The 27,003-nt window shown below is 41.8% G+C and overlaps 1 protein-coding gene across 1 annotated transcript in view; it reads right to left on the minus strand.

Moving 5' to 3' along the window:
- The window catches only part of LOC127572903 (fibrillin-2-like), a 266,295-nt gene that overhangs the window by 25,172 nt on the left and 214,120 nt on the right, over positions 1-27,003 (minus strand). Inside the window, 6 exon segments of the mRNA XM_052020630.1 lie at positions 6,779-6,805; positions 6,808-6,903; positions 10,680-10,811; positions 11,778-11,900; positions 20,581-20,700; positions 21,074-21,199. Coding sequence (XP_051876590.1) covers positions 6,779-6,805; positions 6,808-6,903; positions 10,680-10,811; positions 11,778-11,900; positions 20,581-20,700; positions 21,074-21,199 — 624 coding nt within the window.

A 27,003-nucleotide genomic window follows, 5' to 3' on the forward strand; every position in this document is an offset into this window, starting at 1 on the left:
TCATCATCCTTGATGGCTGATTAATTCATTTACAATACTCAATTGTGTGTAATGATCTTGGGTATCAATCATAAGCCTTAGTTGGTATTTTCCACTGGGTTGCCTGTGAATTGCTCTAAAATAACAGACTGTATGAAGAAGGAAGATTGTTACTTTAGTTATTAGCTAAACCTAGGAATGATCCTTGGTATATAGGAGGGAAATAGATTAGGGAATGGGTAGATAGAAGGAAGATGGTAGAAGAAGAATAAGTAAAATTAGATAGCAAGTATTACTCACTTCCAGCAAATTAAATTGGGCATTTTTATTAGCATCAACCTCTGCGTGGGAGAGCTGGATTCCCATGCTCACAGTATTGTGATGGCAAAGAAATCTGAACCAAAGAGTGGCAGAGTGCACTTTGCACTGCTTGGCTTTGGTTTTAAGTTCCTGAAATGTGAAATGAAGGAATTTAGCCATTTTTGGCATCTTGTCAGGAAAAGTAAGTTATTAAAATTGCAAGATCTAACAGGAACATATCTATTGAGGAGCAGTCCACGTTTTAATATCCTTCAGTGTAACAAATACCATTTTATTCCAACCAAAGTTTGCCATCTAATCTCTGCAATGGAACTTGTATTTATTTTATATCCATTTATTTGTGTATTTTGGTCCAGATTAAGGAAGGGTCTTGACCCAAAATGTCAGTTGTTCATTGCCTTCCACAGATGCTGCTCGACCCACTGAGTTCCTCCAGCAGTTTGTTTTTTTTATTCCAGATTCCAGCATCTGCAGTCTCCTGTGTATTTTGGCTTTTGTTATAGATTCAAGCCTAATAAATCTATCTCATTTTTGTAAAATGTTAAATCTTTTTATCTCCACTCTTTCTTTCCTCTTCCTCCATATGAGATATGGTACCTTTCATATCTCCCTCAGCTATTTTATCCACTTGATTCTTGTTTTGACATCCCACTTACTCAGTCTTCCTTTCTCTTGTCACTGACAGATTTGATTCACCCTTGAACAATTTCTACAGTGGGCCTACCATGCCACCTATCACTGTCTCATGGGAACAACCTCCCATTTTTCTTACCACTTTAAACTGAACAATTACTCACCCTCAGTGATTTTTTTTCCCTAGCTCACTGATATTTTCCAAATTCATTGCCCTTCTTTCCTGCCTCTTTCTTCATACTTAAGCTTCCTACTACATTAACATTCACAAATTTGACAGACCAATGTTTCTACTGTTTCTGTTAAAATTTTCTAAATCACTGATGTAGCCATTTTGACCACTTTTGTATGTGTCATTATTGCTTTCCTTCACCCTTTTTCAACTATGTTCTCTTTGTGGAAGAAATATCCCCAGGACACTTTCAACCACTCTTGAACTCTGTATTACAATACTAAGTCAGTATTACAAAACCCACTGACGCCCACAGCTACCTCGATTACAGCTCCTCCCACCCTGTCTCTTGCAAGGATGCTATCCCTTTTTCTTAATTTCTCCACCTCTGCCACATCTGCTCCCATGATGAGGCTTTCCATTCCAGGTCATCCAAGATGTCCAACTTCTTTTCTAACCAGGGCTTCCCCCCGACTGTGGTCGAGAGAGCTCACACCCGTATCTCTGCTATTTCCTGCACCTCCACTCTCACCTCCCACCCCTACCCCTCCCAGACCCAACAGGGATAGGGTCCCCCTTGTCCTCACACTTCATCCCACCAGCCTAAGTATCCAACACATTCTCCGCCACAGCTGCCATCTCCAACAGGATCCCACCACCAAGCATATATTCCCCTCCCCACCCCTTTCTGCCTTTCGCAGGGACTGCTCTCTCCGTGACTCTCCAGTTCACTGCCCCCCACCCATCCCGCTCCCACTCCAGGAACTTTCCACTGCCTCCACCATAGGTGCAACACCTGTCCCTACACCACCTCCATCCAGGGACCCAAAAGTCCTTTCAGGTGAGACAGATTCACCTGCACCTCCCTTAATATCATCTACTGCATTCAGTGCTCCAAGTGTGGTCTCCTCTACATTGGAGAGACCAAATGCAGACTAGGTGACCATTTTGCAGAACACCTGCGCTCTGTTCATAACCATGATCTGCATCTCCCCATTGCCAGCCACTTCAACTCCCCCATCCAACAATATCACTGATATGTCAGTCCTCAGCCTCCTCCGCTGCCAGGAGAATTCCAAGCACAAACTGGAAGAACAGCACCTCATTTTCTGTATTGGAACCTTGAATAGTTTCAATTTCGTAAATTTTTTGGATTGAATAAATTTAACCTGTCAAATCCCATTCAATATAATTTTTTTCTTTCATCCATCCAGAGTTGACTCAGCTTTTTCCATATGGAAAAGGAAGGGAATAGTATGTTTTCATGATCTATTCATTGATAACTGTTTTTCATCTTTTGAACAATTGTCTAACAAATACAATTTGCCTAGATCACACTATTTTTGATATTTGCAGATTAGAAATTTTTTAAAAGCTACTATACCCTCTTTTCCGACACCTTACAAAACTGAAATGACAGAAAAAATTTTAGGTCTTAATCCTTATCAGAAGGGCTTGATGGCAATAATCTATGATTTAATTATGAAAATACATCCAGAATCACTGGACAAAGTTGAGAATGAATGGGAAAGTGAACTTCAGACATCTATACCTACAGAGACTTGGAAGAAAATTCTTCATTTAGTTAATACATCTTCAATGTGTGCCAGACACTCGTTGATACAGTTTAAGGTAGTTCACAGGACCCATGTGTCCAAAAATAAGCTAGCTCATTTTTATAACCACACAAATCCTATATGTGATAGATGTAAATTGAACGTGGCTTCTTTAACACATATGTTTTGGTCCTGTCCTCTTTTGGAAAAATATTGGAAAGATTTTTAACATTATTTCAAATGTATTGAAGATTGATTTATAACCTCACCCACTCACTGCAATATTTGGATTACCAAGGATAGAGTCTGGCCATTTATCTGCTTCCGCTAACCATATGATTGCTTTTGTTACATTAATGGCCAAATGATCCATTTTGCTTAAATGGAAGGATCCAATACCCTCTACTACTTTTCAATGGTTCTCTCAAACTATATCATGTTTAAACTTGGAAAAAAATTAGGAGTAGTACTGTTGATCCTTCACTTAAATTTGAAGATATTTGGAGTCCATTTATTCAATATTTTCACATGATGTAGATCCCCTTTCAATAACTTTCCAACTTAGAGGAATGGAGTTGATGACATAATATTGTTCTGTTTCTACTGAGAAATTTTAGTCCAGTCTTTTTCTTTTTTTTTGAAATTTTTCTGTTTAGTTTATATTGTTTATAATTTTTCTTATTGATTTGGGTTTTTTCTTTTTTTAAATCTATATAATCTTTTTCTTTCCTTTTTTATATTGTATTCACTTACCAAGACATTGTTGGATCTACAGATTTTTTACATCTTATTGTTCTTTATGATTATCTATGCCATGATTGTTATCCAGATCTCTTTGTATTACATGTACAAACATTGATGCTATATATCAATCTGTATTAATTTGAAAACTAATAAAAAGATTGAAAAAGAAAGGAACCTTGCAGCCTAAAGGCACAAACATTGAATTCTCCAGCTTTAAGTAATCCCCACCCCCTTCTCCACAACACCCCCTCCCTCCACCAAGCTTCTTCTCTTCTTCCCCTTCCTAGCCTCTCTCTTTTTTTATACTTTTCCTTTCTCTCCTTACCTTTGACCCATCCCTGGTGGATCTGCTCTCCCCTCCTCTGCTGCACCTGCCTATCACTATCTCTTACCTGCATCTACCTATCACCACCTTGTGCCCACCCCACCTCTCCTTTTTTGTCCACCAGTCACTGTTCTGCTTTTCCCTCCTGTATATTGGGCTTCCCCGTTTCCTATCTTCAGTCCTGAATAAGGGTCCTGACGTGAAATATTGACCGTCTGCTTTTCTCCATGGATGCTGCCTGGCCTGCTGAGTTCCTCCAGCATTATCATGTTTTTCATTTACACAGCTGCATTTGTAACAGTGCCCATCTCCAGCCTGCTTTAGCTCATTTGTTGATGAAATCTTCACCCATGCTCTACATATACTGTCAAATTCTCATCCGGCTTACTTTTCATCTTCCATTCTCCATAAAATTGAACATCTCCAAATCTCTGCTGCCTGTCCTGTTGGCTACTCATTTCTCTACTCTGCCTCATATCTGGTAATACTTCAATTTAAAAATCCTCATCTCAATATCTTCACGGTCTCTCACCACTCTATCACATTACTAACTTCAGTTATAGAAACAGCTTGAATGCCTGGACTGCTCCACTTTTTGCCACTTCTATATAACTGATTTTATTTGCTTCATTATTAGTGACAATGACTTTTGGCTCCTGGAATCTGGAATTTCCTCCCTAAGCTTTTTGTTCAACTATCACTATCTCTCTGTCTGCTCTATTACATTCCTTAAAATATACATCTTTGACCAGATATTGATAACATCCTAATGTGTGTCTTGGTGCCTAATGTTATTTGCCAGACCTTCTAATGAAGTGCATTGGAAATTTTTTCCATATAAAAGATGCTCTAAGTTTTTGTTCTGGCTTTACCTTGTGCACTGGCTTTATACTTTAAGGTTCTGTTTTCCACACTCTTGTTTTCCTTATTTTCTGCTAATTTTGCAGCTTTTATCATTCATGTTGGTCTCACACACTCATTTCCTCATGCCTGTTTCCAACCTCTATTTGGACACCCCAAACTCTTAAGTCATTTCATTTTTAATATTATCTCTTTATTCCACAACTCTATTTATTGTCATTGTTTTTTTTTCACTTTCTACTTTATCTTGGGTTTCGATTCCTTGACTTTCGAGAATCTGTAATATCTTAAGGTGCTGGCATTATTTTGAACCATTCTCCTTCCTACTTGGACCTTTAACCATATCATATTATGTCAATACTCTGAGTGAGGTTTCCCCACATGCATATTCCTTCTGTTAAAAACTCCCACCACCTTGTGGAGATGGAACCTGTGGCCACCCAAAACAAGGTCAATGACATTCAAACAGGCTGGGTCAGGACTGCTGAGATGCAAGTCAATACCTTTCTAGCCTATCCTACACAGAGCAGAAGAGAACAAGTCAATCAGCCTTGGCTGAGGTTCCATTGAGAAGACAAATTGTTTTTCCCCAGGTTGATGAACCAAGTATTTCAAGTATCAATTTCCTTTTACCCCATTGGGCTCATATTCCACAGTATCTTTGGTTTTACTTGCAACCATCATTGTTATTTCCACACTAACTGTTACTTGAGAAATTTGAGAACTCTAATGCGATCAACTAATATCAGAGAAATCTATTCCTCTTTAAATCTGATTTGCAGTGAGAACATAAAAAATAGAAGCAAAGTAGGCCATACAGCCTCCTGTGTCTGCTCTAATCATTTCAAGTGGTTATGGCTAATGTTTTATCTCAGTGCCACTTTCTATATTACTTTCATATGTCCTGATTTCCTCATTATCAAAAAAAATCAGTTTGCCTTGAATACTTGTAGCAACTGAGCCTCCACAGCCCTCTTAGGGGAAGAATTCAAAAGATACACTAGCCTCTAGGTGAAGAAATTTCCTCTCATCTAGGTCCTGGATGGTCGACACTTAATTTTAATGCTGTGACACTCCAGCCAGGAGAAAACATCATCCTTGCATCCATTATATAAGAATTATGTATGTTTCCATGAGATCACCTATCATCCTTCTAAACCTCTAGGGAGCATAAGTCAAGCTTGTTTACACCACCATTCCTGGAATCACTGTGGTGAACGTTTGCTACACTCCCTCTATCACAAGAATATTCTTCACATTTATGTTCATGTTCCATATATTTCATACTACACAGAAGAAGGTCATTCAGCCCATGGAGTCTCCGCCTCTCTCAGAGATTCCCATCGGTCCTACTCTTCTTCTTATTTCCCTATAACCTATTCTCTCTCACCAGAGTGATTCCAGAGATGGCAGTCATGTCCAAAAAAAAAGTAGTAAGCAAACTTGGCAAATACTCTTTGGAGATTTAGAATATGTGGTGATCCTAGACTGTCTATATCCCCTTGCAGCCTCTCTGCATCATCCTCACAAATCACATTGCCACCCAGCTTTGTATCATCAGCAAACATGGATATATTACATTTGGTTCTTTCATCCAAATTACTGACATAGATTGCAAACAGCTGGGACTCAGAATCGATCCATGCAGCAGGCAACCATTTACAGCCTCCCAATCTAAAAATGACCTTCTTTTAATCCTATGCTTTGTTTACTGCCCAGTAACCAAACGTCAGTCCATGGTAGTATATTAACCCAGTCTCATGTGCTCTAATTTTGTTTAATAATCTTTAGTTTCAGTCTGGTGCTCCAAAGACCTGCAACTCTTAAGGTAGTACGGTGGCACAGTAGTTAGTGTTGCTGACTTGCAGCTCCATGCACCCAGGTATGATCCTGACCTCAGGTGCTCGCTGTGTGGTGTTTGCATGTCCTCTTTGTGACTGCATGGGTTTCTTCCCACATCTCAGAGACATATTTGTAGGTTAATCGGCTACTGTAAATCAGCCCTTATTGCAAGAGAAATCAAAGAGGAATTGATGGGTACGTGCGACAGAGAATAAGTTGCAGGGGTACAGGAAAAATAAGGTGGGAGGAAGGACACTGATTGGATTGTTCCGCTGGGAGCCAGCATGGACCCTATAGGTCAAATGGCCTCCTTCTTTGTTGTTATAAAGTATAAATTGGACTTACCAATGCACTCTGTGCCAGAGGGTGTTGCTCGAATCCTTCACCACAGTCACATTTGTAACTACCAACAATATTTATACATCGTCCATTTTCACAGATGCCTGGTTTGCTCCTGCATTCATTGTCATCTAGAAAGAAGCAAGGTTCAAGGCAAATCAAAAGTTTAAAGAAAGCCCAACAAACCATAACAAAGCTACTTTGATTCTTTTCACATTTTTATGTAATTACAGTGGGTGGCTTTCAAAATGCTCAAAAAGTCCAATTCTATTTGTTTGTGAGATGAACTGATCAGTAGCAAGACGGAGGTGAAAAAATTCAGAAGAATACCATGGAAAAGCTCATGGAAGCTAGGGAATTCAGGGAAGAGAACAGTGTCCTGAAATACATTAATATTACGAAAGAGGAGATGTTGTCAGTCTTGAAGATGAATAGAGATGATAAGTCCCAGGGGCCTGGCCAAGTGTATCCTTGGACATTGTGGGAAGCAAGGGAAGAAATTGCTGGGGCCCTGGCAGAGATTTTTGAATCTTCCTTAGCTAAGGACAAGCCAGGGAACCTAATATCAGTGGTGGGTAAGTTAGTGGAAGGGATTCTGAAAGACAGAATCTATCTGTATTTGGAAAGGGTTGATTAGGGGTAGTCAGTATGGCTTTGTGCATGGGAAATCATGTCTCATGAATTTGATTGAAGAGGTAACCGAGAGGATCGACAAGGGCAGGCAGTAGATGCTGTCCACCTTGAAAGTTAACAAAATACAAGGCTTTCAACAAGGTCCCACATGGTAGACTGATCTGGAAGGTTAGATCACATGGGATCCAGGCTGAGCTAGCCAGCGCAATACAAACTGGTTTGGTGGAAGGAGTCAGAGGGTGGTACTGGAGGGTTGTTTCTCTGATTTAAGCCCTGTGACCAGTGGTGCGCTGCAGGGATTGATGCTGGGTCCCCTGCTGTTTGTCATATATTTAATAATTTGTATGAGAATGTAAGTGGCATGATTAGTAAGTTTGCAGATGACACTTAAATTGGTGGGATGGTGAACAGTGAAGAAGGTTGTCAATGGTTACAACAGGATCTAGATCAACAAGGAAGTGAGCAAAGGAATGGCAAGTGCAAAGTGATGCATTTTGGTAATTTAAACCAGGGTAGGACTTACACAGTAAATGACAGGGCACTGGGGAGTGTTGTAGAATGGAGAGACCTATGGCTACAAGTACATAGTTCCCTGAAGGTGGCAACACAGGTAGACAAAGTGGTGAGAAGGCATATGGCATGCTTTCCTTCATCAGATGGGTCATTGAGTACAAGAGTTGGGACCTCATGTTACAGCTGTACAAGATGTTGGTGAGACCACCCCTAGAATATTTTGTGCAGTTCTAGTCGCCATACTATAGGAAGCATGTGATTAAGCTGGAGATTGTGCAGAAAAGGTTCACAGTGATATTGCCAGGATGGGAGGGGCTTGAATTATACGGAGAGACTTGATAGGTTGGGACTGTTTTCCCTGGAGCAAAGGAGGCTGAGAGATGACCTTATAGAGGATTATAAAATCATGAGGGGCACAGACAAGGTCGATGAACACAAGTCTTTTTCCCAGGGTAGGGGAGTTTAAAACCAGAGGGCATAGGTTAAAGGTAAGAGGGGAAAGATTTAAAGGGTACCTCAGGAGTATGCTTTTCCACACAGGGTGGTGGGTACATGGAATGAGCTGCCAGAAAAAAGTGGGAGAGGACGGTAAAATTACAATGTTTAAAAGTCATTTGGACAGGTTCATGGATAGGATAGTTTTAGAGGGACATGGGCCAAATGCAAGCAAAATGGGACTAGCTCAAGAAGACACCTTGGTTGGCATGGACGAGTTGGGCTGATGGGCCTGTTTCCATGCTGTATGGCTCTATGACTCTATATTAAAGATATAGGCAGAAAATGGGAAGAAAAGTAAAAGGAGTTTGTGATTACACAAAAGGAAATAGGACTTTGCCAAAAAAAATAATTAAGGTACAATCTGATCTAGTCTGTAATTGCCATTATTAGTGATTTCAATTTTGTTTTTGCTTTACAGAGAACAGATGTTCATGTAACTTGAAGAAAATTATTTAAAATAACAGAGAATGCACAATTTTCCCAAACACTCTTCTATTAATGTCATAGTTCTGATCTTACCCTGGATGCCGATCTCCTAATGAAGGGAGCTTCCACCTCCCCATTAGACTTCTCTTCACGGTGACCCATGATCTGAGCTCTACCTGTCTGCACAAAAGCCTTTGCCACACAATGTATCTAAGGCCGATTCATTGCCTACAATGCTGTAGAATACTGCAGTATGGTGGTGCACAAAGTGTGCATCAGCCAACCATGCATTGCTTGTCTAATATCTTCACAGAAGACAATTTCCACACTCTTCTATTTTACCTTATGTCAGCGAGGTTCTGCAGCATAGGAAACCAGAGATTTGAGAGGAGTGACAAACAACTAAAAGCATATCGGCTTATCCGTCGGTCAGGTGATACATGAGCGTTTCCTTTCCTCAGACCAACATGTTCTGCTAAGTATCAGTTCCACATTGCTTCACTGCCAGCTACATCTATGATGTCCAGCAGTTTAGAGGCTGCTTTGACTAAATGTTCGTGCTATCTGACTGAATGCAGCAGTGGTCCCAGAGGCAGTTAAGATTGAGGGAGGAAAGGGAGATTCTCAAGGTGACTGGGTGGGTGGGTGGTGGAGGGCAAAAGTTTCTGATTGTAATTGAGATGGAAGAAATTGGTGCATATATTGGCACAAAGTTTCTCTTTGAGGCTCAATCTTAAAATCTTAATTGCTTTACTCAAAACTATTGGTTATATCAGGGCATGGTGAAAAAAGGCAAGATCAGATGTGTAAGTGACTGATTTTACTTTAGTTTCCTCAAGGTAGAAGAAGTTACAATCAAGTCCGATGCCCCTAAAGCTGGGCATGCAGACGTGATGCTGCACACCTCTTCGGAGCAAGTTATACCATTCCTTATCTGATGGTTGGCCTGCTGCCCAGGAGTTAACAATTTTCATCTAACTTCATACAGTGATGATCCTGAGGTGCCACATCTGTTTTCTCCTATTGCACCTCACTCCACTGTCTCTCATTCCAAACCAAATCAGGTGTGCTTTTCACTCTCACTTGACTTTGCTTGAATTCAATATTATATCCATGTAGGATTAATAAAGTCAGTTCTGGCTTTAAATCAGGGAAGGGTACTTGTGCAGTCAGTTCATTGACAGTGACAATTCTGTCTATGCTCTGTGGGGTAGTCAATTAGTTAGAAAGTCACAGCATTGTTGTGCTGGAGTGCACAGTTGCAAGTTTCCCCCTTATAGATCTTTTGCTCTAAGAGGATGGGCTTGCAACTTTTAATGATCAATTACCAGAGAAAGGCCAGCTTTCATGAGTGGTGCCTGGTGAAATCCTTGGAAAATTACAAAGTAGATATAATAAGACATTTGCATTCTTTTAAAGTGCTCATTCTTAGAACCATAGAAAAACTACAGCACAGAAAACAGGCCATTCGGCCCTTCTAGTCTGTGCCGAAACATTATTCGGCTAGTCCCATTTACCTGCCCCCAGCCCATACCCCTCCAGACCTCTCTCGTCCATGTATCTATCCAATGTATCTAATTCCAGATATGCTTGTGAAGCACATATGGGGCAATGCCCAGAAGTTTTAAGTCTTTGCTTCTATTACTTGTCACTAATAATCTGAGAACTGGCATATTTTCAGGCATTTACCATGGCTGAATAGTCTCCCTCTAACTGTGCTGTCAGTCATGGAGGGCTATTCATTTCCAGTTGTGGTGAAGTCTCCCGAGAAGACTTCACAAAGTGGCATAATTCATCACATTTAATTTCTTTTGTAGGTAGTCACAAAACATTTTACCCATGCAACCATCTCCATCAGGCCTGCGGACCATTCCTGGTGGGCAGATACACATAAAGGTACCAATCAGGTTTTTGCACAGCATGCCTCTCGATTCACAGTCATGGAGTTCCTGAGCACATTCATCAAGGTCTGTTATGAAACACAAGGTAGAAAGCTAGTTTACACAATGAGCCAAAATAAGACAAGTTCAGATGTTGGCCTATATTACACACCAGATTATAAATAAATATTGCTTAAAATAACAAAATCAATAGAAATAAAGATCTGTATATTCCTCTCAGGTTTACTTTTGCTGTCTGAAATTGCAACCAGCATATTACATTCAAAGCTAAAAGCAGAAAAATCAGACAGCATATTGAGACAATAACTGTCCAGATAATACACAAGATATTCTCAATGGATACCTGTTATTGACTGAGTGCAGATTTTGGTGCTTGTTTTGCTGGCATTTTTGTTGATATATTCATAAAACTAGTGGTTGAAAATTCCTGTCATTTTCAAGGATATATGGAAGGTGTGACATATTGGAGGCACAAGAGCAACATGGAACATTTCTAACCAAATGACAGGATTACATTTGAATCCCTTGTAAACTACATGACAGATACAAGGCTGAGTGCACAAATGAGCAAAAATCATGGACACTTTTAGGACAAGAAAATTGGGTCAATAAGTCAGCTCTTTTTAAAACATGTCAGCAGACCTCATCTACTTTTCTTGGCATACAACTCAATTAGTTTTTGGTGCAATAGTACTTCCAATTGTGTCTTTCAACCATTTACACTCTTCATTTCAAAGCCTTTCTGCAGCTCTACTGACTGAGAATAATCCATTTGACACAATGTACAACCCTGATATATGGATTTACCTTTTTCTTTGGCAATGCATTCTCTCAGCAACAACAGTATTTTTCTTGACAACAAGTTAATTGAAGTGTGTATATTATGGGACAACACGTACTGACAACCAAGGCTGTGGTTTGTGACATAAGTCTCAGACACATGTACTCTGGTGGTCTCATCCTACACGAGTCTCAAATACTTTTCAATTTGCAGAAGGTTGGAACTGGCACTGTTCTCGATCAATTGACCTCACCTCTGCACATCTTCCTGTCTTCTCTTAAAGTGTAACCAGTGGGACATGTACATTCAAAGGAACCAAAGGTGTTGACACAGCGGAATGCACACAGCAGTGGGTTCAAGGCACATTCATTTATATCTGAAAAGTAAAAATGATAGCGGTTAGGGCGCCACTTAAGTATCTTCCTTTTTTTCAGCTACCCCTATGTTGGACTTAGTGTGATCAGTATCACAAACTGTTCACACTCAATCTGAAAATGAACAAGGTGATTGATGGAAAAAAAGAAATAGTCACAAAGAACTGGGACTTCTCATATTGAATGGGAATGGACAAGGGATTTTAACATGGCCAAGTACACGGGATTTAGGTGGCATTGGTTGAGGTGAAGGAGGAGTTCAATGGAGAATAACCCCAACTACATTCTCTAAATCCCAAACATGGCAAGAACCTGACACCAATCTGTCAACATCGAGGTTTTATTGATATGGGACAAGGAGAACATAAGAACAGGAGTAGGCCATCTGGCCCGTCGCGCCTGTTCCACCATTAAATAAGATCATGGCTGATCTGGCTGCGGAGTCAGATCCACCTACCTGCCTTTTCCCATAAGCCTTAATTCCCCTGCTATGCAAAAATCTATCTAACTGTGACTTAAATAAATTTAATAAGGTAGCCTCTACTGCTTCCCTATGCAGAGAATTCCACAGATTCACTACTCTCTGGGAAAAGCAGTTCCTCCTCATCTCTGTCCTGAATCTACTCCCCTGAATCCTGAGGCCATGTCCCCTAGTTCTAGTCTCACCTACCAGTGGAAACAACTTTCCTGCCTCTATCCCTTTCATAATTGTATATGTTCCTATAAGATCCCCTCTCATTCTTCTGAATTCCAGTGAGTATAGTCCCAGATGAGTCAATCTCTCCTCATAGGCTAAACCCCTCATCTCTGGAATCAACCTGGTTAATCTCTGCACCATGTCCAAAGCCAGTATTATCTTTTCTTAGGGTAAGAAGACCAGAACTGCATGTAGTACTCCAGGTGTGGCCTCACCAGTACCCTGTACAGTTGCAGCATAACCTCCCTGCACTTAAACAATCCCTCTAGCAATGAAGGCCAACATTCTATTTGTCTTCTTGATGACTGGTTGTACCTGCAAACCAACCTTTTTGCAATTCATGCACAAACACTCCCAAATCCCTCTGCACAACAGCATGCTGCAATCTTTCACCATTTAAATAATAATCTGATCTTCTATTTTTCCTTTCAAAGTGGATGACCTTGCATTTACCAACATTGTACTCCAAGTGCCAGACCCTTGCCCACTCACTTAACCTATCTATATCTTTCTGCAGACTCTCCACATGCTCTGCGTAAGTTGTTTTTCCACTCATCTTAGTGTCATCATCAAACTTAGATATGCTACACTCGGTGCCCTCTTCCAAATCATTAACGTATATCGTAAACAGTTGCAGGCCCAGCACTGACCCCTGCGGCACCCCGCTCACCACTGATTGCCAACCAGAGAGACACCCATTTATCCCAACTCCCTGCTTTCCATTGGTTAACTAATCCTCTATCCAAGCTAATACATTAGCCCCAACTCCATGCATCCTCATCTTATGGATAAGTCTTTATGCGGCACCTTATCAAATGCCTTCTGGAAATCCAAGTACACGACATCCACCTGTTCCCCTCTATCTACTGCGCTCATTATATCCTCAAAGAACTTCAGTAAGTTTATCAAACAGGACCTGCCCTTCCTGAATCCATGCTGTGTCTGCTTGATGGAACAGTTTCTATCCAGATGTCTCGTTATTTCTTCCTTAATGATAGCTTCAAGTATTTTCCTGACTACAGGCATTAAGCTAACTGGCCTATAGTTACCTGTCTTTTGCCTACACCTTTTTTTAAAACAGTGGCATGACATTTGCTGTCTTTGAATCTGCCGGGACCTGCCCAGAGTCCAGAGAATTTTGGTAAATTATTACAAACAGCTCTACTATAACTTCCACCATTTCTTTCAGTACCCTGGGATGCATCCCATCAGGACCAGGGGACTTGTCTACCTTTTGGCCCATTAGTTTGCTCATTATTATCTCTTTAGTGATAGCGATCATATTGATGTCCTCACCTCCCATCGCATCCATAACATCCCTATTTGGCATGTTAGACATGTCCTCCACCGTAAAGACCGACAGAAAAAAGTTGTTCAAGGCCTCGGCCATTTCCACATTACCCAATATTAAATCCCCCTTCTCATCTTCCAAGGGACCTACGTTCACTTTAGGCACCCTTTTCAGTTTTATATAATTATAAGAACTTTTACTATCTGTTTTTATATTTTGTGCTAGTTTACTTTCATAATCTATCTTCCCTTTCTTTATTGCTTGCTTAGTGGTTCTTTGTTGCTTAAGTTTTCTCAATCTTCCAGTTTCTCACTACTCCTGGCGACATTGTATGCATGAGCTTTTAGCTTGATGCTTTCTTTTATTTCCTTAGTTATCCAAGGCTGGCTCTCCCCACCCTTACTGTCCTTGCTTTTAACTGGAAACTTCTGTTCAGCACTGTGAAAAATCTCATTGGAAGTCTCCCACTGTCCCAGCATATGGCCTTTGTTTCCAGTCTACGCTAGCCAATTCCTCCCTTATCCCATTGTAGTCTCCCTTGGTGAGAACAGACACCCCATAACCAGAAGGTGAACGGCTGTTAAGAGGATCGAAGCTTCTCCCGAAACCTGGTTTGGAGCAATAAATGTGGATGGATGCTGCCCAGATTCAGGGTACAGGCAAGGACCTTAATTGTACTCCTTACGGAGCAGGAAAGCTTCCTCCTGTCTATGGACATAGCCCTTTTATAGAGGTCCCAGTGCCTCAGGATCCCCTCCAAGCAAAGTCCCCATATTGTCCTGAAGCCTGGTCTGGAGTGCACTGCACCACATAAAAAGCCAAGTGTATCAGGTTGACTTGCAAGGGAAGAATGGTCAGAGACAAAAGGTTAGAGATAAAGAATTCAATCTGTCGAGTTAAATTTTGTAGCATGTGAGGAAACCTAGAACCAGCAAATTGGATCCTATTCCTGCTTTTTTTCATTGCAATACATCTGAAAATTGACTTCTTTCTTTGGGTCATGCCGCCCAGAAACTCAACCAGACACTTCCAGTTGTGAAGCATTGTTGCACAATGAATGACATACTTCCATGTGCAACACTGCATTCTGGACCACTATTGCTAAAATTATTGCACGATTTTCCGATGAGCTACTGTCTATAAACACTACTGGAACAACCAAGATTTATAATGAGCTGGAACTCACTCAATTAATCCTAATTTCTACTTCCTGTCCTTCAGGAAGTATCATCCCCAACCTCCCCCATTCACAGATTTTAGCACTTGATTGATTCCTGACTCCCAGTTGAAAGCCCAGTTTCGAAAAACAGTTCATGCTTAAAGAAAAGCTCGGTAGGGCCCAAAGCCCAGTGCACAGGGCATCACTGAAGTTGCAATAGTGGGCCCATGAACAAAATGGTCATTGGTGAGCCATATTGTGCATCTTTTAGTTCATATCTTAAATTCTAGACTCCAAATATCCACAATGCCGGTTAGGTAAATCCAGTAAATTAATTCCCACAATCCCAGAGCATTCTTAACTTTACTTCCTCCCACCCTGCTTCCCCTGAAAGGACTCTATTCTATTCTCCCACATGCTTTGTCTCCATTGTATCTGCTCAGATGACAGTAAAGTGGTGCAGCAGCTAACATTGCTGCCTCAGAGGTGTAGGATCCTGACCTTGGGTGCTTTCCGTATTGAGTTTACATGTTCTCCCTGTGAGTGTGGGGGTTTCTCCAGGGTGCATTGACTTCCTCCAACATGTCAAAGAAGTACTGTTTGGTAGGTTAATTGGCTAATGGAAATTTCCCCCAGTACAGGTGGGTGGCAGGAGAATTCGGGAGAGGGGGAAAGATGTGGCTGCCAAAGAAATAACAGGATTAGCATAGATCAATGCTTGATGGTTGACATGGACATGGTAGCTGAAGGGCCTTTTTCTGCATTCTATGTCTCTATGACTAAGACAAGACTTTTCAATAGGTGTCCTCTGAAATATCTTTTTTTCTTGACCTTGACTTCCTCTTCATAAGATCCCTTGAACAACTCTCCCCTTTCTCTAATACTTCTGTGCTCATTTGCTCTCCTTCTAGCCACAGCAAGAATAGGGTTCCCTGGTCCTCACCAAATTGCAAAGAGATCAGCATTTAAAATTTCCATCATTTTCAATGAGATTCCATTACCAGACATGATTTCCATTATCCTTTCAGCATTCCTTGATTCACTCTTCTATCTCTACTAAACACTTCCCTTCTCACAATACCTTCGCGTGCAGCTTCAGGAAATGCAACACCTGCTCCCTTCTCATATCCTGAACAGTCCTTCTAAGTGAACCAGTGATTCACTTGCACTTCATCCAATCCAGTGTACTCTATGTGGTGCGTAGGCTATGATCTCCTCTACATTGGAGAAACCAAAAGCAGATTGCGTGGCCACTTTGCAGAGTACCTTCCTTCACTCTGCAAGGTTGACCTTGAGTGTACACTTACCTGTCACTTTAATTCTCCTTCCCACATCCACTCTGATCCCCTCTGTCTTTGGCTTCCAACATTGTTCCAACACAGCCCAATGCAAGCTTGAGGAACGTCACCTCAACTTTTACCTGCGCGAGTTCTTGAATTTCAGATCTCGCAAAACTGGCTAGTGCTATCACAGGATTACCCATCGCTAATATTACCTCAGTTTTTTTTTTCGTTCCACAGGCCCTGCCTGACCTGCTAGGTATTCCCTTCATTCTCCTTTGGGTTTTACCTCTCAGCAACAGTTCTGACCTGCATCTTACAGCTTTAACATGTTCTTTTGTTTGTAAACTGGGCAATTCTGGCCCCACCCTATCAAGGATATTCCACTTGTCCCATCCATCCCACCGCCATCTTTGCAATCTAAAAATAACTTGTTTTCTCCCTTTTCCAGTTCTGATGAAGGATCTTTGACCTGAGTTGTTGGATACTCCTCACCAGCTAATCAATGTGTAGGGCCCGGATCTGAATGAATGAATGGCTGTATCTCTTCTAGCAGCTCCCACTGCTGCTGACGGTGCCCCAGCCAGTCGTTCTGGCCGGTGACTTCAATTGCATCATCAATGTGGTTGGACAATCTGGCCAGGCTGACAGCCGGACCCTGTACATTGAGCAAACTGGACATCACCTCCAGAGTCCAAAAGGAAGAGATAAAGTATGCAAAGCTGCAGAACATCTCCAGCAACGTTGCAGGTGGACCACTGTGGCAATACACCTGCTCAAGACCAGACAGCGTAATCTGGACCAGATAGCTTTCCTCTGTGTTCCAAGCACTAGTCTGATCCACCAATGTCAAACTGGTGGTCTTCTCTGGCCACTGCCTCCTAATGCCTGACTGTCACCTACAGGAAGACCAGAAGGGTCATGGAAGCTGAACATCAAACTGCTGATTTTACAAAACATCAAGGAACTTAAAAGGTTTTACACAAGGTGGAGAACCTTGAAATCCCTTTTTGACTCCCTGATGCATTGGTGTGAAGCAATCAACATGAATTTCCTCAAAAGAGTTCAGAAGGTGAGAAAGAGTCAGAGGGAATAGCAAGAACTCCTTAAATGCATGCAGAATCTGCTTGTATTGCTGTCAGTGGGGATGGATGAGGAATGCTGAGAGGTAAAGAGCTGGCAAAGAAACCTCCTTCTTTGCCTGGAGTCTTTCAAGATTATCTTCTGTTCCAGAATTGGCTCTGTGGAGTAGGATGAGATGGGCTCACATTTCTTCTTCCAAAAGGTTCACAGAAGGAGCTCTGTGATCAGTAAAATTAAGGCAGAGGACGGCTCGGTAATGTCCTCAAAGCTGGATATATTGAGCATCTGCAATCCTATGCCAGCCTGTTTTATGGGAAGACCAGAGATAACACTGTCTCCAAGAACTTCCTGTCCTCTACCTCACAAGTTTTAGATGACAGCATGTAGGACATCATCATCCATGTCTGCATGCAGAAATGGGAGAGGCAGGAGTTCAGAGATTGGCTACCCAACGCACCCTTAACTGTCAATTACAAGATTTGGTCCTGGGCCATCTCGGCAGGAAGATCTCTGACAGCCTTGTTCTCTTCAGGGATGCAATCTCCTACTTTGGGGACAGGGAGGTGGATACTTGCATTGTCGCTTGGACTAGGACAAGGCCTACATCAGAATATTGTGCAAGTACATGATGGATGTGCTTTCTAAAATGGGTTTTGGTGAGGGAATCCCTAATTGGATATAACTGGTCTACAAAGATATCAGTAGCACAGTGCAAATCAATGGGTGGGAACTGGAAAGCTTCCTCAACAAATCTGGGGTCAGGCATGATTGTCCTTCCTCTTTTCTCTTGTTTTTTTGTGCTTTTTGCTGAATATATCTGATGATATGGGCACGAGGGATGACGATACCAAGCAGTGGAGGCACTCAAGACAAAGCATCCCTTGTACATGATGACATTGCTATCTTTTGCTTGGACCCACAGGTGGTCCACAGTTGGATCAGCATCTATGACTAGTCTGAACTAGCCTTGGCCATCTGTGTACTCACTCTGTGGATTGCAAGGCTCGAGATTTCAGAGGAGAAATCTAGGCTAGCTCAGTTTTCCTGGAGCAAAGGAAGCTGAGAGATGACATGATAAAGTACACAAAATTATGATAGGCATAGATAGGGTAGATAGCAGAGTCTGTTTCCCATGGCTGGGGTGTCTAAAACTAGAGGGCATTGGTCTAAGGTGAGAGGAAGGACTTCTAAAGGGAAATTTTTCACACAAACAGTAGTTGGTATCTGGAATGAGTTGCCAGAGAGTAGCAACATTTAAAAGCCATCTTGACATGTACTTGAATGAGCAAGGCATAGAGACATATGAAATTAATGCAGACAAATGGGATTAGTATAGATAGGCATGATGGTCAGCATAGATGCAGTGGCGAAAGAGCCTGTTTCTAAACTGCACAACTCTATGACTCAGACGCCAAAGTCAATCATAGTCAATGAGGTAGTGGTTTGCACAGAGTATCTGGGAGGTCCGTGGAAAAGGAGACCATGGATCCTGTCGGATGGTTCCCTGAGCAGACTGTCAAAACCATTTCGCAGGATGCCTCATCACTCGAAATCTCAAACAAGCACCAAATTTGCTTGGCTAGTAGCAAGAAGAGCTCTCTCTGTCAGATCCTTCATATACAGCTGGAGTCTGAATCCCACTCCATGCTGACCTCAAGGCGCCTGTGATGAGGATAAGATTATCTGCCATTTCCTTGTGGACTGTGAGTTTGCAAAGAGTTTGAATACGGGTGCAGTGGTCTTTGCCCAGCTTCGTCCTGAGCAGCTGCTTAACACAGGACTCTGTGCTCTATGGGCTGTTCAACAAGGACGCATAATGAAACAACATCAACTGCCACTGGAAGATTACCAATTCGATGAAGGATGCACTATGGTTTGCCTTAAACTTGTAGACACCTTCTTGCACTGGAAGGCCAACAACTGAATGCTGAAGTTGCAGGACAAAATGGCGAGGGATGTACTGAAGCCTGGTGCAACAACTGCAAAGACTCTGTGGGGAAAGACCAATGGATTCCAGCATTTTCCTGACAACTAATGTTAGGCTAACTGATATATTGTTCCAATTTTTCTCTGTTCCTCCTTTCTTGAACAGTGCTGCTACACTTGCTGCCTTCTAATCTGTGGGGACTCTTCCAGAATCCAAAGCATTTTGTAATGTCATTGTTAATACATCTGCTAACTCTGGAGCCATCACTTTTGGAACACTGCAATGCAAGAGATTTATTAACTTTTTATCTCTTTAATTCCTACAGTAACTTCATTTTAGTGATATCAATTATATTTTTCTCAATAAATTTAATGGAATATTTAATATCTGAGAACCTTACAGGAAAGGAAGAGGCTTTTTCACCCATTGGAATTTTTTGATGTTTTCTCTTTGATAGATGATCATGCCTACTTTTTATGCAGAATTGTAAATGTATTAAGGAATAGACTTGATTTTGACTCCTCCCGAGTGAGAGTGTAAGAGGAGTTATAACATCAAATGGCAAAATAACAAAACTCAAATACAAGTCATATCTACGGCAGTAACTTCATGAGTATCTGCACCGTAGGGATATTTAACTTGACTTCCACATTGCAATTGGAAGCCTGATGTAGAATTTATTGCTGGTACATAACTTTCTCTGTGGTCATGAAATCCAATGGTGAAAGGGGAACAGGAGGTGTTGCATTCTTATGGATAAATAGCTTTACAAGGGCCTCTTTACAACTCAGCCTTCTGTCCGAGGAAGAGTAGGATAGCAACTCAAATCATCAAGTAAATCATTGACTCTCTAACATCCTGTGTGTCCTTGGGCAGGAGTGAGGAAAAGTTAAAAATCAAATGGCCAAAATGTCTGTGCAATCGATTGGTAAAAGAGTAATTTACACAGGCTCTGGGAATGTCTTATAAAAACAAATTTTGAAATTGAAGACCTGCAAGAGTCAGCCTCCTGCTGCATTCCATTTCTTTCTCTAGGCACCACTACCCCAACCCCCCAACTCTTCAGCAGGGACCAGAGAGTCATGGACACAACGCAAGTGACTCTTACTTCATATAATCTGTCAGGGTTACCCGTCACTTTTATGGAGGTCAAAGTGCTACCACAGCAAATTTTGCAAAAGCAGGAAACCATGGTCAAATTTACAGATGGTAGCTTGCAAATGTATAATGATCAATAAGAGTTACCTTCACAAGTCATCATTGGACCTGGTTCAAATCCTTCTTCACAGCTGCATTCGAATCCACCAATCACATTAGTGCAAGTGCCATTGCCACAGGGGTTACCAATGGAACATTCATCGGTGTCTGTTTTGAAATAGCAAAAATTACTGGCTTCTTGCGATTGTATGCTTTACTTTTTACTTGTACTGTTTTGAACTACTGTGCACTACAACACTGTAACATTAACATATTATAAATTAACAAGTGTGCATTCTGAACATTTATAAGTAATATACTTAAACACATTTGGGAATGTTCAGGATTAGTGTAAAATAATACAACAAGAGCACAACCACAGACACACTGCCCGATTTTACTCTGCACAGAATTCAACAGAATGGAAATGAGGTTGGAGTACAAGTGGGAAGCAAGCCATTATAAGCAATTTCCACCACCACAGAAAGTGAATCTAACCCATTGTTACTCATTCTAAAATGACTAATAACAGTTTCCCTACCGGCACAATTAACCCCACTGTAGTCCAGGCTGTATCCCATAGGACACTCGCATCGGAATGATCCATCTGTGTTGATACAATGACCATTTGAACAAATTCCAGGGTTTTCAAAGCATTCATTGACATCTGCATTGCAGAACAAAAAAATCAGCTCAGAATAAATCAAATGCCATGAATAAACTAAACATCTTTATTCCAAATGCATCATATCAAATGTAGGATCTGTCCAATAAATTCAAATAATAAGTTATTTTTACTAACTTATTCCTCATTCCTCTGAGACGCAAACACTGCGGCAAGGTCAACAATATCTTCCCAAGTCAGTATGGTGCATGGCTTGGAGGGGAACATGTAGCCGGTGGTCTTCCTATGTGCCTACTTGCTTTCTTCTTCTTGCTGATAGAGGTTACGGGCTTGGGAAATACTGGAGTAGCCTAGGAGAGAACTGCCGTGCCTTCCGTAAATGGTAGACACTGTAGGTACTATGCGCCAGTGATGAAGAGGGGTTCAAATCCAGCAGGCTGATTTGCCCAGGGTGGAGTCCAGAATTTTATGTGTTAGAGCTGTGCTCATCCAGACAAGTGGACAGTGTTCCATCACACGGCTGACTTGTGCTATGTAGATGGCTCAAGGCTTTGGGTGTCAGGAAGTGAATTAATTACTGCAGGAACTCCACAGTATGTATGTGGCTGATACAGTTGTGCTTCTGGGTTAACGGTGATTCCCAAAATATTGATAGTGGGAGACCGGCAATTGTAGTACCACCAAACATCAGGGGTAGGAGTAATTAGACTCTTGTTGGAGATGGTAATTGCCATGTCTAAATGTTGTCTAGATCTTGCTGCATGCAGACATGGGATATTTCATTTGATGAGGAGTTGCAATGTTTCCTTAGAATAATGATAAAGCCTACTTTTACATAATCTTTACCCTTTTTTGCTAATTGTTTGCTGAAGTAAATGTTTATGGGTGCATTGCATTACCATCTTTCAACCCACAATTGACTATGCAAATGATAATTCTAATTAGAGCTACTCCTTGTATATATGTTTGAGTCCATCAGCTTTCATTGTGAAACTTGCAAATGATACATAACTACAAGTGCAATAAAAAGGGAGGACGATAATGATAGACTTCCAAAGGACATTGCAGACTGGAGGAAAAGATGGATGGGTTGCTGATGAAATTTATTGCAACGGAGAGAAAATTAATACATTTGGTACAATTTATAATCAACAAAGTACAATTTAAATGGATTGCAGGAACAGAGAAACCAAAGACAGATTTTCACAAATATTTGAAAGCTAATAGTATGGATTGATAAACTAGTTAAACATGTATATCCTGGGGACATAAGAGACTGCAGATGCTGGAATTTGGGGCAACACACAAAATGCTGAAGGAACTCAGCAGCTCAGGCAGCATCTATGCAGGGAAATGGACAGTCCATGTTTCGGATTGTGACCATTAATCTGGACTGGATGAAGGGTCTCGACCTGAAGTGTTGACTGTCCATTTCCCTCCATAGATGCTGCCTGACCCGCTGAGTTTCTCCTGTGCTTTGTGTGTTGATATATATCCTGGGCTTTATCATCAGAAGCATGAAGTACAAAGATAAGCAGAGTAGGAAGGCTTTTACTAAACATAGATTCCAGGTGCAATTGGACTACTGTGTCCATTTCTGGGTACTGCACTTTGAAGGATGTGAAGGCCTTAGAGAAGGTGTTGAAAGAAAATTACTAAAACAGAAGGAGAAGTGAATGACTTTGGTTACATCGGAGAGACTGGAGAAGTTAAGATTGTTTTTCGTACAAAAGATTGAGGTTGAAAGACGATTTGTTAGAAGTGTTCCAAGCTATGATGGTCTAGTCAAACTAAATAAAGTGTAACAGTTGCCACTAGCAGAAGGGTTGAGATCCAGAGGATACAGATTTATTTACAATGATTAGCAGAAGGATCATAAAATGATACAAGGAAAAACTGCTAACAAGGCAAATCCACACATCTTCTGGTACTCATTACCTTAAACAATAGTGGAAGCAGATTCAATCTCAGTTAGAAAGGAATTTGACAATCATGAGAGACATCTTTCTGTGCTGTGATGATTCTATAATTTTACATTCCATTTTCTCTGGTCAGAAAGCAGTGGGTGATGCAAGTGTATAACTTCACAAGGATTATAAGTTTACTCTATGATGTATTCTTCTGAGGCAACACCTTGAGATCAAGGATGACTTTCTTTCACTCTGATTTTGTGACTTCTGAGGTGATTGATGATGTCAGTGTGAAAACCACAAACTCTTCCATAAGAGGTTGTAATAGCAATGAAGTTAAAACTGCAATGATATCCAGCAATAAATGGGTTAAACTGGTACATGCACAGTAACATGCACAGCTATATGAATCTTTTTACTTTTTTTGCTGAAATTTCATATGTGGCACAAGCTATTATCACGAGAAATTGTTCATCTTCTCTGGTCTTAGTGTATAATGGGGGAATTTTGTTCTGACTTCTCACACAGGAATCGTGGACGGTGCCAGGAACATCGTGTTCTCCAAGACAGCCGTCGATCATCTCTACAAAGTCCCCGACAGGCAGAAGGGCATGAGACTCATTGCTTTATTAATATTCTTGGTGACCTATTATTTTATTAATTGCTTTAGTAATCCTTTTCCATACTTTACTATATCTTCATAAATGTAATATTTTGTAATCTTATACTGTTGAAACGTTCTTCCTCCATCGTTGATCCAAATCCTTGAAATTTGCTTAGTTATAACCCATTACAGAGATACCTAACAGTGGGTAGTGTTTGAAGTGGTGTACTCCTTCTGTCATTTATGTAGGACTTCCTGTGTGCTCCTGATGCATAGACTCAAGGTTCTTAACATCATCTGAATGCTCCTTCTCCATTCTGAGAGGTCATGGGCCAGAGATTCCCAGGAGTTATTGGGGATGTTGTATTTTTCAAGGAAGCTTTGAGCACATATTTGAATCTTTTCCTCTGTCTGCCTGGTAATCCCTCCAGTGACAGAGCTCGGAGCAGAATGTCTGTTTCAGGAGTCTAGTGTCAGGCATGCAAAAGATGTGGCCTTCTGCATGGAGTTGGCTTAGTGATTTGGATCTCAGTGCTGGGGATATTAGCCTGGGAGAGGAAACAGACATTGGTTCGCATATCCTTCCAGTGAATTTGGATGATTCTGTTGAGTTAGGATTGATGCTATCTTTCAAGCCTTGAAATTCCTGTTGTAGGTTTTCCATGTCTCAAACATATTTACTGCTGCCTGACAGACCTTGACCTTGCACCATTTTCCTCAATTGACAAAAGTTTGTACTGGCAAATTGTGGAGGTGGCAGTGAATTTCATCACCAATGTCTGCCTTTGCTATAAAAGATGGTTTGTAAGGTGTGGAAAGTGATCCATGTTTTATAGACTTGAACTTGTATTGTCAAAGAGCAATGTTGTGCAGTGGGGACAGGTTGATAATATCTTGAAATGTTGAGGGCAAATCAAATCCTCTCTTTCACCTCAGTGAATGAGTCAATGCTGTTTGGAGCTTGGCCTCCAAGTATGTGTAAACACAGGTATCCTCCATTTACTGCAGCTTAACTGCTGAGGTTCAGGTGACGTTGGTCTTGGAGTGAAGTCACCATAGGTTGAACTGTTCCGCATTAGTTCTGAAAATTAGTTCCATTTTCACAGCAGGCTTGTTTGGCTGTGATGCACAACATTGCAGTGAGAAAAGTGTCAGGGTAATGAAGCAGCCTTGTTTGACACTGGGTTTGTCGGAAGTTGTCATGATGCCTTTGCTTTGTGACAGCCTGGTGGGCCACGTGCAACTGAAGCACTGCGACAAAGGGGTGTTGGCTGATGATATTGATGTGCAACCACGTGCATGGGGTAATATGTAAACAACAAATGCCATACTGCCAGGTAGAATGTCACAGATTAGCTCATTAGCATGTCCGTACAACAATTCTGTTGTCTGGACTTTCTGGACTGGCAATGGCATTATTTGGCTAAGTGCACATCAAAATTCATGCTGCCACCAATTATATTCTTAGAAGGTGCAGAGAAAGAGATGGAGACAAGACAGACCTTGCCTGCCAAGGATGTTCGTAACCAACTCAAACAAATGCTATGTGCAGATATAGTGTTGGGTTTCCCAAATTATAATAGTGACTACACTGCAGAAGCACATTGTTGGCTAAAAAATGCACTGTGACCTCCTGAAAGGGACTGGAAGGATGCTATATAAATGCACATAGACACAAAAGATTCTGTAGATGCAGGAATCTGAAGCAACTCACAGAAAATGCTGGAGGAACTCAGCAGGTCAGGCAGCATCCACCGAGGGAAATAAACAGTCGATGTTTCGGGTCGAGACCCTTCATCAGGACTGGAAAGGAAGGGGGCAGAAGCCAGAATAAAAAGGTAGGGGGAGGGGGAGGAGTCATGTCAGTATGGGAATGGGAAGTGGAATTGGCGTGGCTGACTACCAGAAGATCCTGGATGATGAGGTGGACAGAATGAAGGTGCTTGATCAAGTGGTCACCCAATCTGTGTCAAGTCTCACCAATGTGGAGGAGGCTGTACCGGGAGCACCAGATGCAATAAATGACACCCTCAGATTTGCAAGTGAAGCGCTGCCTCACCTGGAAGGACTTTCTAAGGCCCTGAATGGTCGTGAGGGAGGAGGAGTAGGGGCAAGTGTAGCACTTTGCATGGTTGCAGGGGTAAGTGCCAGGAGGGTGAATGGTGGGGAGGGACGAGTGGATAAGGAAGTTGCGGGGAGAGCGATTCCTGCAGAAAGCTGAGGGGAGGGAAAGGAGGGGAGGGGAAGATGTGCCTGGTGGTGAGATGGCAGAAGTTGCGGAGAATGATGTATTGGATGCAGAGGCTCATGGGGTGATAGGTGAGGACAAGGGGAACCCTATCCCTGTTATGTCGGGGGTGGGGAGGTGGTGGGGGAAGATGGGGTGAGTGCAGATGTGTGGGAAATGGAGGAGATGTGAGTGAGGGCTGCACTGATAGTGGTGGAAGGGCAACCCCATTTCCTGTAAAAGGAGGACATCTCAGATGTCCTGGAATGGAAAGCCTCATCATAAGATGCGGCGGAGGTGGAGGAACTGAGAGAAGGGATTAGCATCCTTATAAATGACAGGGTGGAGAGAGGAGTAGTCAAGGAAACTGTGGGAGTCAGTGGGTTTGTAAAAGTTCTTGGTGGATAATCTGTCTCAGAAATGGAGACAGAGAGATCAAGAAAGGGGAGAGAGGTGTCAGAGATGGAGCAATTAAATTTGAGAGCAGGGTGGATGTTGGAGGCAAAGTTGATGAAATTGACAAGGTCAGCATGGGTGCAGGAAGCAGCACCAATGCGATCGTCAATATAGCGGAGAAAGAGTTGGGGAGCATTACCAGTGTAGGCTTGGAACATGGACTGTTCCACGTAGCTGACGAAAATTCAGGCATAGCTGGGGCCCATAAGTGTCCATGGCTACACCTTTGGAGAAAGGTTTGGAGAAAGTGAGAGGAGCTGAAAGAGAAGTTGTTGAAGGTGAGTACAAGTTCAGCCAAACAGAGGAGGGTGGCAGTGGAGGGGAACTGGTTGGGTCTGTGTCAAGAAAGAAGTGGAGAGCCTTACTGTTTTCCTGATGGTGGGTGGAAGCGTACAGGGACTCGACATCCATGGTGAAAATGAGGCAGTCAGGGGCGGGGAATTGAAAGTTGTTGAAGTGAATGGAGAGCATGTGAAGTGTCATGGATGTAGAAGGGAAGGGACTGGACCAAGGGGGACAAAATGGAATCGAGATATGAGAACACGAGTTCAGTGGGGCAGGCAGAAACAATGGCCCTACCGGGGCACTTAGGTTTGTGGATCTTTGGTAGGAGATAGAAACAGGCAGTATGGGGTAGGGGAACTATGAT

The sequence above is a fragment of the Pristis pectinata genome, chromosome 7 (assembly GCF_009764475.1).
Source record: "Pristis pectinata isolate sPriPec2 chromosome 7, sPriPec2.1.pri, whole genome shotgun sequence".
Classification (NCBI taxonomy): domain Eukaryota; kingdom Metazoa; phylum Chordata; class Chondrichthyes; order Rhinopristiformes; family Pristidae; genus Pristis; species Pristis pectinata.